Genomic DNA, 13922 nt, shown 5'->3' on the forward strand with positions numbered 1-13922 from the left:
TGACAGTTAATATCCATTTTGAATGAAAAATAATGAAACTTTAAAAGAGAAGAACAAGAAAGAAAGGAAAGAATGGAAGGTAAAAATGCCAATAAACTAATATGTTTAAACTTAAAATTTTAAATTACTCAACTATGAGTATTAAAAAGTTTAATTTTTTTTTGTATTTTAAGATGTATATAAAATATAAAAATATAATTCTGTTATTTTTACAAATTTAAATATGTATGATAAGCTGAAATAAATTTTTTAACTTTTTATTAATAAAAGTTCCGATTTTTTAAAAAGTCAATGTTTGGGCCCTCTAAAATTTTCGATTTAGGTTCGGCTTCGCCTTTAAAACATTCGACATTCGTTCGTTCTCTAGAAAGAGTTTCTGCTGCACAACAAGCACAACACTCCCTCACATGCAAGTCTGCGAGTAGCTTAGCTTTTGATACCTACAGTCTATAGCCACATGTGAACTTATTTCCATCGCATTAGTCTTTACAATAATCTAAAGCTAATATTTTGTTTACTTACCTTGAAACCCTCATCGATGGGTATTAGAAAAGTGTGTCCACCTGGCGATTGGTAGAGATTCTCTTTCCGCATTAAAGTCACTTGTGAACGATACGATCTGTTATTCAAAATTAATGACATATTATGGTTTCATATCCGCTTTTAATGTAAATATTAATTCAAACCTCAAACGAGTTTCACCAATATCTAAGAGATCGGCCTGTTGCAGAAACTGAAAGGCATCCAAATTAGTGAACTCAATTTTGGCAGTGGGCAGTGGAGTAAGTGGCACCAAAACTTCATCGATTATATGCATCACCTACAAAGAGTAGTTAAAGGCATGATACTCAAATGGACATTGAAGAGTTCCAGAAATTTTAAATAATATCCAAAAAATGTATCACTAATCTTGGTATTTTTTTTCTCTATACAAATTTCTCTGTCAAGTACAATTTATTTTCAGAAGCAAGTATATTTTGCTATTCTTCTTCTTGATTGGAGCGACAACCGCTTACGCGATTTTAGCCGAGTTTGACCAAGCGCGCCAGTCGTTTCTTTTTCGTGTTAAGGGGCGCCAATTGGACACACCAAGTCCCTCTCCACCTGATCTTTCCAACACAGAGGAGGCCTTCCTCTTCCTCTGCTGCCACCAGCTGGTACCGCACCGAAGCTTTTAGGGCCGCATTTAGGACAGGAGCGTTTATATCCATTCGGACGACATGACCTAGCCGAAGGCACTGAATCTTTATTCGCTGCGCTATGTCTATGTCGCCGTAAAACTCATTAATATTACCAATTCGTCACCAATGTGCAAAGGTCCAAATCTTCTGCAGAGACTTTCTCTCAAGCACTCCAAGGGACGACTCATGCGACATTGTCATCGTACAAGCTTCTGCGCCATACGTTAGGATGGAAACTATGAGAGCCTTCTAGAGTGAGGACTTTGCTGTTGTTGTTGTAGCAATAATGCAAACCCTGTCAGTGGAGTGTATATCACAGGTCGTCTTCGTTTAACTCATCTAAGGGTAGCCCCAGGAAACATGCTGTTTCGACAGGTTGGTTCCAGAGATAGAGTTCTGCTACAATATGCAGAGCGTAATTGTGCCAGTTTTACGCGGGTCTCACGGGGAAGCTGGAGCTCTTCATCTGCTGTAGGTCGGGATCTTAAGAAGGTGGTGATGGTCTTCCGATGAATGTCTGTCTAAACACTGTCTGGTCCAGTAGATGTCTGTCTGTTCGTCCACGAGGACTTAACTATGTCTTACTACTACCGATGATGCCAATATCGTCAGCATACGCCATTTCACATTTCCGAAACCTAAATTTCTTCGAAAGTCTCATTTCTCAACTTAGGCAAAATTGCGTAAATAGAAAATCATAAATATTAAGTAAATGTACAGTAATATCTCGTTTTACGTCTTGCCCGGCTCGGAAAAATCGCGATGTATTGTACATAAATTCCAAACAACGTGCATCGAGTTTTCAGTCTTCCATATGATGACAAAAGCAAGGTTATTGGGTATTGTTTCAAATAAAGAATGGTGCAAATTTAAGGGGTTATATAGAGTTATTTAGAATTTTCAAAAAATCGATTTTGTTTTATTTTATTTTCTTAATGTACATTATTTAAGAATACACAGAAAATTTAATATCGTTCCGGAGAATATTTTCGAAATTATACGCAAATTTGAAAAGGCGTTTCAGAGTGCTTGTAAAGTGCTTTTCAAACTTTAAGCGCGTTTTTCTCAAAATGGTGTTTTGGTGTTTTCAAAGTCGGTGACCAACATTGCTCGAAAACGGCTAAACCGAAAACCGATTAGTCTCAAATTTTAACACGATCTTCTTAAATATATTTTTAGAAATTAATCGAAGATTTTTCTCACCGATACATTTTTTTTATAAACAATTTAAGGCTGAAATTTTGGTCAAAAATGTTTTTTTTTTCTTTGTGAAACCACCATTTTGTCAAAAAAATTTATTTTGCTTATTCCTTTGATTAATTTTTAGATTTAATATTAATTTAACGAAATCTGTTTGGTTTTTTAAATTCAGAGGATCCTGTTCAGAGATATAGTAGGCACCGCAAAACGTCTTTTTTGAGAAGAAATCCCGGAGATCAGCTGTAGCTCCTTTTCAAATAAATATTTTCATTAAACTAAGTCTTAAAATACAGTTGCAAGATAACATAATATGTGACAAATTTTTAGATCAATAAATTTAAAAGTTTTTTCAGCAAAAATTCTGGAAAAGTCGCTTTTTCGGCCTACTAACTGTATATAACCCATTAATTCAATTGCATAATGAAAAATTTATAGTACAAAAAATACATAAACAATCGATCTAATTTAAGTACGTTTAAAGCTCAAAAAATACGAGAGAAGGATATCAGTCCCAAATAGAAAAATTTATGATATAAAAAAACAAAGCATTCGAATCGAGTGCGTAGGCCACAAACACTTTCACGACGTAAATCAAGACCGTAAATCGAGATATTACTGCATTGCAATTGTATTCTCACCTGACGCATTCCCAAACTGTTTGTCATTTCGACCGTCAGCGACGGAATTATTCTGGCATTATTCACATATACATCGCCATTGCGATTTTTCGTTATATACAACGATGGATTACCACCCATATCCGACGGTATGACCTTTATAAGTTGATCCTGCGTCATTGGTGTCGTTGCTGAAATTATGTGAAATTATTGAATGAATACTTACGCGTGTATACAATACTATATATATAGGTATGTAAGTGTGTGTATAACTAAGTCTATTAATTTGTTAGTTTAATCAATTTGTTTGGTGTGAAATGTGTACCACACAACAACAAAATAATAACAACAACAAACAAGTTCATTTCACAGTTGAATTAATTTCGTTGATTACGCATTGTTACTCACTTATGTGATAGAGCACATGTGTGGGTCCATGATGGCGCTGGAATGCAGCATTCGTAGGCACAAACACTGTGCATGGCCGCAGTGTTAAAGTGGAATTTGCAATAATATTTTGCTCTAGTAAACTATAAAACTGCAAAGAATAAGAAGAAAATATAATATAACAATTAGTATTATCCAAATATGGGTTATGTATGCTCATTTATGTAAGTTCATATGTGTAATGCACAAGGTGGCGCAAAATTAATCACCCGAGTTGGTTTTTGAATAACGTTTTTTACTAAAAATAATAACAAAAATGATTTTCAGTGATGGAAATATTTATGGGCTCCATTGCTTGTATGTTTGTATACTGCAGCTGTCTGGTTTATATGATTGTTGCGCGACGCCATTTGCAAAAACTATAAATCTTCCGATAGGGTGATTAATTTTGCGCCACCTTGTATAAATTCGCTTATTCTACAAATAAAAACGTAATTTTCTACATTAAAGGGTATTTCTAAACCAACATAACTTTTATGAGTAGTAAATGCTTGTAACAAAAATTTTCCATTCTCCGAGCAGGTTCTGTAATCCACTTTCGAGTGAAAGCAATTGCCGTATAACTCATAAAAATTATAGTTAAAAAAATTACGACGTAAAAGTATAAACATATAGTATGTATGTATATGTATGTGTTTTGAGCTCGATTCCTACCAAACAACTTATTTGACAAAAAATATTCCTTATGGACTGATTTTGCATTTGTACACCGTGTCACAAGGGCATTTTGACAATAGCTAAAATCCTTGAATTAGATTTCAAATTGTTGAAGCGTCCATTGTATTCACCAAATTTGGGACCTAGCGACTTCCATCTGTTTCCAGACCTAAAAAATGCATGCATGAAAAGCGTTTTTCATCAAACGATGAGGTCATAACAGCTGTGGAAGCGTATTTTATAGCCCGTCCAGATTCTCACTTCAGGGATGGTGTTCATAAAATGGAATCTCATTGGAGCAAGTATATTGATGTTCGAGGAGACTATACTGAATAATAAAGTGTATTGCAAACCATAAAATTGTGTTTTTCTTATCGAATCGCAAATTTTATTGAACAAACTAGCATCTATTTAATTGCGAATTTTTCTAAAGTATGCTAATTTTTTGCCAATTTCTTGCAGGAATATTAACTTTGATCTTTAAATTTTAATTTTTTTCAGATAATTATTTCTATATATTTGATTGCGTTAATGTTTTCAATTTTTTTATTGTTTATTTGTAATTCAAATGTCGCGAGAATGTTAATTTCTAGCATTTTTGTCTTTTTAATTTAATTTAAATTTATTGATTTTTAACCATTTGAGGGGTAGTCAGAAAAAAACTGGTTTTGTTTGTGCATTTTCTTAAAGCATAATATCTTAAAAATGTTATGTGAAAGTTTTAAGTGAATCCCACAAATACTTTTCGAGTTATTCAACAATTAACAAAGGGCGCTCGGGCGCTCCGGAGCAGATAGCCAAACTTTAAATGCGTTTTTCTCAAAACTATCTTTTTTGAACTGGTAATCACTATAACTTAGAAACCGCATGGTAGATTTTAATAAAATTTATACTGCTTTTGAAAAACATATGCAACTCGAGCCTAATCGAAGGTTCGATTTGTTTCAAAATTTCGAGTTTTTTTTGACAATTAATTGTCGGTTTTTTCTCGAAAATCTGAAAATTGTTTCCTGAGGCCCCCATATTGTTAATTTTGAAAAAAAGCCTTGATCAGACACAAGGTTGTCTATTAATAAAACTAATTTCTCATGTCTGATTGATTTTAGATGAATCTCCAAGGACTTGTGATGATCACCGTTAGGGACTTCTGGAGAAACGGGCTCCACACAAACAGCAATAACTTTTGCAATTATTAATTTTTACATTATTCTTCACTTTTTTCTTCGACATCAAGGTGTCATCAGCGTACGGTATTTACTATTTTAAATTTTCATACAACCATTTCTAAATCGTCTATATACAAAGTAAATAGTATAGGTCTGAAAATTGATCCCTGTGGTACTCGTTTTTTAGTCTTTCTATTTTCTAGTATCTCACGATTTACTCTCGTTCTTTGCCATCTACTATATCTTCTAATTATGAATTGAACCCTTCGAGTTCCACGTCTCGAATCCCATATTTGTACATTTTTTTTTTAACAAAATCTCAAAAAAACCACTGTAATTTTATTTGTTTTTTCACCGGTTTTCCATTCATCTATGACGTAATTTATTGCTGTTTCAAATGAATTTAGAGAAAAGTTCATTGATTCCAAATATTCTATAAGTTTCTGTGTCACTCAGGGTAATAAGCGCCAGATTTAATATGCACCATTTGGTAGGTGTTTGACTGAGCACCTGCCGATGTATGCTTACTGCCAAAGACAAATGGTTTTTACGAAAAAATCCGAAATAAAATAAAATATGCATGCATACAAGTGATTCCGTATGCAAAAGTTCATGCCAGAAAGCTTTTGGTTGCCATTCACATTTCATGTCTTCCAGAGTAATGAAGTATCTTTTAGTCAAAGGTGACATCTATCAAAAAAGCAGTTAACTGACTTTACATGAAATTCAAATGTTGTTGTACTGGTTAGACAGAAAAATCTAGGCGTGGTTTCTAGGTGCACAGAGAGTTGGGGATTCTTTGGCTATATGCAACTATTAATTTGCTCTTAAATAAGTGAGCTCCAGATCAGCTGGAGCAATGTGTTAACATGCAAGGCAGGGACTTCCAATTACTATTCAATTATCGTACTGGTGGGTCATATACTGGTCTTCATAGGCCGTTAAGAATTCAATCGGTGTGACGGTTCCATGAAATTTCAAATTCATATTGTGGCAGTGGTTCAATGGGCGGTGAGGTGGAATAACTTCAGCAGTTGTCCTACTTTTCCGAAACTATGATTCAAGTATGTTGTTGTTGTTGTTTTAGCAGTAATACAAGCCCTGTCAGTGTAGTGTATATCACCGGTCGTCTTCGTCTAACTCATCTAACGGTAGGCCCAGGAAACTTGCTGCTTCGACAGCTTCGACAGGTCCAAAGGGAGAGAGGTGTTAGATGAGTGGGTTTTGAGGGGCATGTGAAAAGGTGGTTATTGTCGTACAGGGTGCCTTCACATACAAGACATATGTGCTGCTACAATATCCAGATCGTAATTGTGCCAGATGATTCAAGGTTGTCAGTTGATTTACACTTTTGAGGAGTTATTAATTGCTTACAAAACTCTCTTGCAGCCACTTAGTGATTTCAAATTAATGTTATATTAAAGCGTCATCATACATTAAGTTCTTTTCTTTTGCTTCTTTCTCTAACCTACCCACTATTAGGTGGTACCAAAACGGAAGGGTTTCCCTACCTGTCTAACCTTACCTAACCTGGGTTTGGCCAGAAATGGATAGTTTGCATGTGATTAATACAGCTACCAACTTCCAATCAATTTCGGTATAATATTATCTGAATAGCAAGCAACGACTAGGACAATAATAATAATAAACACAATAACAACAAATCATAATAGACACGTAAGAAATATAAATTTGGTTGGAGTGAGGCGCATTGAATTTTTTTTTGCTGTATGAAAACTATCGAACTATCAAAATGTTGTTATGTTCATTAAGGTTTGACAAGTCATCATCATCGCCATCATCGTTTAACACCAGAACAACGTTTCCAAATTGTGGAAATTTACTTTGAAAAAAAAAAAAAATAAATAAATAAATTTGTTCGCGAAGTTCATAGAGCACTGGCGGCATCATCGGTCCTAATTTCTTTCGAAATGAGGAAGGAGCTGTCATTACGATGAATGGCGAACGCTATTGAGCCATGCTGATTAAATTTTTAGTTCCAAAAATTAATCAGCCAAGTATCGACAACATTTGGTTCCTATAAGACGGCGCAACTTGCCATACAGCGCGCTTAATAATCGATTTTTTTGCAATATTCAAGCCGCCATTGACGCCATATGGCCAGATTTATTTACAAAAGTAATCACAAATTGGATTGATCGAATGAACCATGAAACTCGTAGCCGCGGCGGATATATGCCGAATGTCATATTCAAAAAATAAATGTCATGAAATGATCTACACGATTATAAAACAAAAAATTCATTCCAATAATATTAATGTTTTGTATTAACATTTCAAGTTCCCAAGCTATTCAAAAAAAATACCCAATAGTATCGGTAGAGCAGGAATTTGACTTTAGCTTTCTATTTTTTCTCTAAATTACTAATTTTGCAAAATACTTGCGTTTGCTCTACTGCTACTACTTGTTCAATGCGCCTTGGTTGAAGTCTTTTTTTTATTAAAAAAGAAAAAAATATTTCTTAAGATTTATTCTGAATAAAAAATGATGTGGACACATTGCAACTGATACAAGTCTAGTCGCCATTGAGCAGGAATAAACTTAGTAGGTCAGTAAAAAAGCAGTCCATAATTTTTTTTCTACTTGCAAATATGAAAAAAATATAATATGACAGAAAACTGAATCCATGCAAATTCGATCAGAACTTATCCATTCAATCGAAATTAACTCATAAAAAGTATTGGATGGCCTACTTTGATGCTTTGACACGTAAAGCATTCAGCCAAAGTGGTACAACAAAATGAATTTCATTCATTGACTTTTACATGCATGTGTACGAGTATGTGCCAAGTACATTAGGGTGAACATATCGCCGTGATGGATAATATTTTCTTAAGAAACTTTTGCGTTTGCCTTATACAAATGTCGGCTCAAATCTACAAAGCATATTAAAATATTAAAGCAAAATCATGTAACCGAGTTCTAAATCATCATAAATATTTAATACGTATGTATGTATGTGTGTGTAAAAATCCAATAGGTGTATGGGATCGAAACATGCCCACTACACCTATTATGGGCAAATACACAACAAATAAATACCTGAGCGGAATTGAGGCGGAATTCATTTCAAATTCTACACAAAACAAGATCAGTTGTAAGAGGGAATTTTGCTGCATCGGGAGTAAAATAACGCCAGCAGTTGGAACGATTGAAGACATCTCACACAGTATTAACAAAACTCGTGCACCATTTTCGCAAGTGTACAATATGTAGATTTCAAAAACTAAGCTACGAATTTTTAATTCCAACGAGCAAGCGATGCTGCTATTTGGCTGCGAGTCCTGGTCACTTGCATCCGTGTTTATCCGAAGGCTGCAAACATTCATCAACGCTTGGGTAAAATTTTGAAATTTTAAGTCAAGAGTTGCTTAATTCAACCAACGAACTCCACACGCATCATCAAATGCAGACGAAGTATGCAGCGCTGCTCTATGGTGGAATCTGCAAGGTGTTAGGAATCGTGGAAGACCAAAAACCTGGATACGCCCTTGTCAAATTCAAATACAACTCGGAATTCTTTAAAATAATTTATTCACAATCGAAATGACTTTAATACTTTTGTTCTAGTCCTACGCTCCAACCGGAGTTAAAAGTAGTTATATATATCGCACTTGTTACGTTAAAGCGTAACAACTCAAAAAGAAAAGGAAAAGAGTAACCACTCAAAAATTTGTTATTTTAGCGCAACTACTAAACAAATAAGAATGAAACAACCGTTATATTGTTTTTATTGATATTTTCGTGCAATTACATATTTTTCCCCTTGAAATACCTATATTATTAATATTTACGGAAACAGTTTTTCGTCTCTACTGAAAATGTTCAGATTTTGAGTTGTTACGCTTTAACGTAACAAATGCGATATATACAAATATATATTGAATGATTACAACCCTTATGTCTTTTTGATAAAATAAAATTGTATAAAATTATAAGAATTTTGGGATTTGGGATGACTTCCTCCTATTTGTAGTAAGCGCCATAATGTTTTTCCACAAATAGAGGGGCCTACAATTTTATGCCGCCTCCGAACGGCAGATGGCTTTTTATAAGAAATTTTTTCGTGGCAGAAATACACCAGCAGGTTTGCCATTACCCGCCGAGGCGCGACCTTTTCTATCACTTGGTGTTCCATGCCCGGTATTTCGATCCTGGGCTCTACCGAATAGTAGTCACGCTCCAATCCATTCGGCTACGGCGGTGTCCTAAGTTTCCCATTTCTTCTTCGATACCACATCTTGTTATTTATTTAAAAGATGCAATGTCCTAAATGAGTAGTAAACATAAAACTGGCAGTTTCTTCAACGTAAATATGGAAGAAAAGGTTTTTTGCTCTTTACAACCATATTTTTGGGTCTGATCCATTAATATACAAGAATTGTTTTCAATATTCAACAATACGGAAATATCGCATGGTGTCAATGAATTGGATAATTATCATTTTTTTCAGCCGTTGACCCAATTTTTTCGACAATTTAACAATTTTCAACCATAATACGAGTACGGGCTGTTAGTATCATCAGGCAGAGCGAAATAAATCCCTTTGCTGCAGTACTTCCATAGCGTTGCGCATACCAACTTGATGAGAATTCAGCACATTTTCACGGATCGGTATCTACGCCCCAGCTAGGCTGCGATTGGTGTGAATCACATGAAATCGCAGTTCCAGTATGGAATTGTCAAATCTTAGTTCAAGCTCAACTTTTTGAAAAGCCGAAGCGTCATTTAACTTCAACTCAAAGGGGGTTGACTTAGTGCGCTAACAAATCGCCTGGATGGCAAAATCGTGCTATAGGTAAGTATGCTGAATGCCAGATCAATAGGATAACCTCAAAATTCAAATGATAAAGTCGTAGTTCTATTTAGTTGTCAGCATCTGCATGCCCACCATGTGTATGTTGTACATTTGAAGATAATCCCTTCCCTACTTTGGACTTCTATCGCAGAATAGGAGTCCTTACTCAAACTTAAGAGCATATTAAAAGTATTGATCTTAGGTATACATTTTTAACGATCTTCTTTTGCTTCCTCTCGATTTTCTGGTGCTTTCCTCAATTCTGTTTTTTTTTTTGTTTAATTGGAAGACTATAATTTATGTTGCGGTCGAATGACAGGGGGTTAGGGTTTATAAAGTAATATTATTTAGCTGGATTTCACACGATGTTTGCCATTATCCACAGAGGGGCGAAAACTTCCAGAAAAACTCTTCTCGCAGAAGCTTGAACGATCACAATATCCGATGAAGCGTACCTTGGCGTATTTGAGGAAAAGATTCTACGGATTTGGCGATGGCTAGTATCATAGGCAATGAAACCATAAGATGTATGGACGACATAGACATAGTGCAGCAAGTAAAGATCCATGCCATCCGAATGGGTACAAACGCTCCGGTTCTGAACGTATTCGATGCGGTACCAGCTGGTGGTAGCAGAGGAAGAGAAATGCATCCTCTGCGTTGGAAATATCAGACGGAGAAGGACTTGCCTTCATTTGATGTGTCCAACTGGCGCCGGTTAGCTCTAGAAAGAAACGACTGTACGCTTTGTTAACTCGGCCAAAATCGCATAAGCGATTATCGCGCCATTCAAGAAAAATAAGATTATGATGTTTCACTTGCTCTGCTCAGAATTATAATTAAATCTATGGCGTTTTGATTTAATATCCATTGTAATGCATACAAGAATATTCAACTGTAGCATTCAACCTAATTAGTTCACATAGTCCCATATAAAATACGGTATACGTACCCATACTTACATACATATATATCCTTTAAACTGCCGAAAACTAAAGGGCTTTCTAATAACAGGTGTTATTGGTGAATGGATTACGCTATCAAAAGATGATTAACGGAAAAGTTTCCGGACCGTGTTATCTCTCGAAGAGGTGATCTCAATCGGTGAACCGAGATCTTGTGATTTAAACATTGTCACTTTTTTCTTTGGGGCCACGTGAAAGAGAAGGACTACGCCAACAGCCCAGGGTCGCTTCAAGACCTCAAAGATGGAATTCGTCAGGCTATCGAGGACATATGGCAGCCACTTTGCAATTCGGTTATGGAAAATTTCATGAAAAGGATATTGCCCTGTAAGCGTGGTCGTGGTGGTCATTTGCCTGATGTTATTTTCCACTGTTAACGGCATATCTTCCTCTTTATAATGAGATAAACATCCGATCATTTATATTAAAAATAGCATTTTTCTTAAAATATCAAAAAAACACCACTTATTGGAAAACCCTTTATTAGTGTTTTTCAAGCAGACGTCTGCGGCATGTAAAATGCTTAGGGATTGCTGTTGAGAGGGATACATACTGTCTTTTCCCATAGTCAAGTTGCGATCAAAGCTCCTCCTTTAAGGAGGAGACCAGACGTCTCGAACGTGTAGAAAACATTTCTCACATCTGGGTCCGATGATCTTGGTAGGAAGGGGGGAACCGGTTTCAGTTGTCCCAACCTCAGACATCGGTGCCCTCTTGAACGTTGTTAAAGGGAAACTGCCCAATTTCTTTCTTGAAAAATGCAGACAGATGGAGTTCTTTCTTATCGTGTGCTATCTCGAAAGCACCTTCTCCTCAATACTACAGAAGCAGGAATCTTAAAGTGCTGGGGATCCCCCGCTATTTAATTTTCAAACCTATAGCGGTGTTCACCGGTCACTGGGCGATTGGAACTCAGGCGGAGAAGCTTAGGCTTCCGCACAACCTCTTTTGCAGAAGCTGGGGAAATCCGGCAGGGAAAAAGACTATTGAAGACTTTCTTTGCAAATGTCCGGGTCTGGCGGCCAGCCGCTTGAGGTTCCTTGGTATGCTTTTCGGGGATAGCCACTTCTCTAGCTTAGATCCCTTTTATCTCCTCCACTACCATCTAGTGCTGTTGGTTGGTTTTCTATTCTTTAAGTTTTTAGGATTTTCGCAGGTAGCGGTGCTAGTTGTGGTGTACCTGTGGTACTCTTGCCATCTAAGCTACCTACCTATCTAAGAATATATGTATATGGTATATACATGCAAATGTAAATATGTATGCATGTATACGAGTATAAATTTTATGAATTTGCAAAGAGGTTGATGCAATCGTATATAATTTGGTTATTTGACTGTCAAGACACTGGACATTGAGTGTCTTCAGTTTGGATTTGGTGAACGTGCAATAGCAGGGTATATGCACATGGACATATGTATATAGATATATACAGTAGGTATTTGCATACATATTTATTTAAGCACATAAAATCATATTCACGTCGGTGTATTTTAGTTGGTATCGAAAAAACAAAAACGTGCCACCACCCTTATATCCTTCACACGCGCCCCACTCCGATTTGCCTTCACGTTTCCATGACTGCAAAGTGCAAAAAACTACAAAAGCACAAAACATACATACAGATACACTTCTATGCACATACATACGTATGCATATCTACAGATTGTAGCTTGCATAAACCAAAAAGGCGCCCCGTTGTTGCCAAAGTTTATTGAACCAACCATTACATCACGCTTGCACCAACTACAAAAGCAAAAACAAATACAAAGCACAAAGCATACGTACAGTTTTTAGCTATGTAACATACTATACTTGTATACTTGTACAAAAATCTCAACTGTGCATGCATACACACACGTACATGTGTTAATAAGTATATGCATGCTTTTGTTTGGCTTTTGGTGAAGATTTCCAATTGGAGTTTTTTTGTAGCAGCCCAAATTGCACTCACATTACACAGAATTATTATTGTTTGCTAACTGTTCTTGGCCAAACAACGCATTAACTGTGTCATTTTATTCATTCAATTATGGCTTATTTGTTTAGAACATTATCTGGCACTAGTCGTTGCAGCCGCACAGACGCACAGACATTGGCTGCATGCATTGGTGCAACGTGTGACAACAAAAACGCAATTCAATCGTTTGGCCAGTTGGACAGTTGGTTGGGCATAGGGCATCGACCACAGTGACTAATCATTTGCAACTCGTTGCAGCTCGTGCATAATATTGGCCATCATCAGGGCTGTTGCCACTTTGTTTGCTAGCCAACTGCCAACTGCCAGCTGCGTGTGTTGATAGGCGTTGGGCGTTGCACGTTTGGCGCCACTGCTGCCACTATACGCAATATTTGCTTTCAACACACCTTCGCGCAACCCTTATACCCGTACCCACACCTCTTTGTCACGTGTGTGTCGGTTGTGTCCTTCCGTTCCGTCGTGCATTTCCCATTCAAATTGCTTCCCTTACTCGTTGCACTTTGCATATGTTGGTGTACAGATATGTGTGTGCGTCACGCACATGACAACTGTTATTTTGTGTAATTTTTTTTTGTTTTTTTTTCTAGTTTAGTTACATTTCGGTAGTTGTACTGCCAATTGGCACAGGATGTCGAAGCTTGGAGTTTGAGTAGAATTACAGCAAAAAAAAAAGAAAAACAAAAAACAGCAAATTATAGGAACTAATTTACTTTACATTTACTGAGGCCAATGAAACTGAAATAATACACTAAAAGACGCGAAAACTAATAGGACTATGAATAAGTTCGTGCGGTTTTACAACAGATGGCGTAACTTGATTATTATTCCATCGATCCACATTTCCAAACATTCATTGGAGAGCTACTGTCGTAAGGCACAAACGTCAGTAT

The 13922-nt window shown here is 36.3% G+C and overlaps 1 protein-coding gene across 5 annotated transcripts in view; it reads right to left on the reverse strand.

The window, feature by feature from the left end:
• LOC129235981 (fasciclin-1) overlaps positions 1-13922 on the reverse strand; it is an 88097-nt gene that overhangs the window by 42514 nt on the left and 31661 nt on the right. For all 5 annotated transcript variants that reach the window (XM_054870099.1, XM_054870097.1, XM_054870096.1 and 2 more), the window contains exons 3-6: positions 3407-3536; positions 3020-3189; positions 687-820; positions 523-619 (exon numbers count right to left, since the gene is read on the reverse strand). In XM_054870099.1, coding sequence (XP_054726074.1) covers positions 523-619; positions 687-820; positions 3020-3189; positions 3407-3536 — 531 coding nt within the window. The remainder of the gene's footprint in view (positions 1-522; positions 620-686; positions 821-3019; positions 3190-3406; positions 3537-13922) is intronic.

The sequence above is a fragment of the Anastrepha obliqua genome, chromosome 1 (assembly GCF_027943255.1).
Source record: "Anastrepha obliqua isolate idAnaObli1 chromosome 1, idAnaObli1_1.0, whole genome shotgun sequence".
Lineage (NCBI taxonomy): Eukaryota > Metazoa > Arthropoda > Insecta > Diptera > Tephritidae > Anastrepha > Anastrepha obliqua.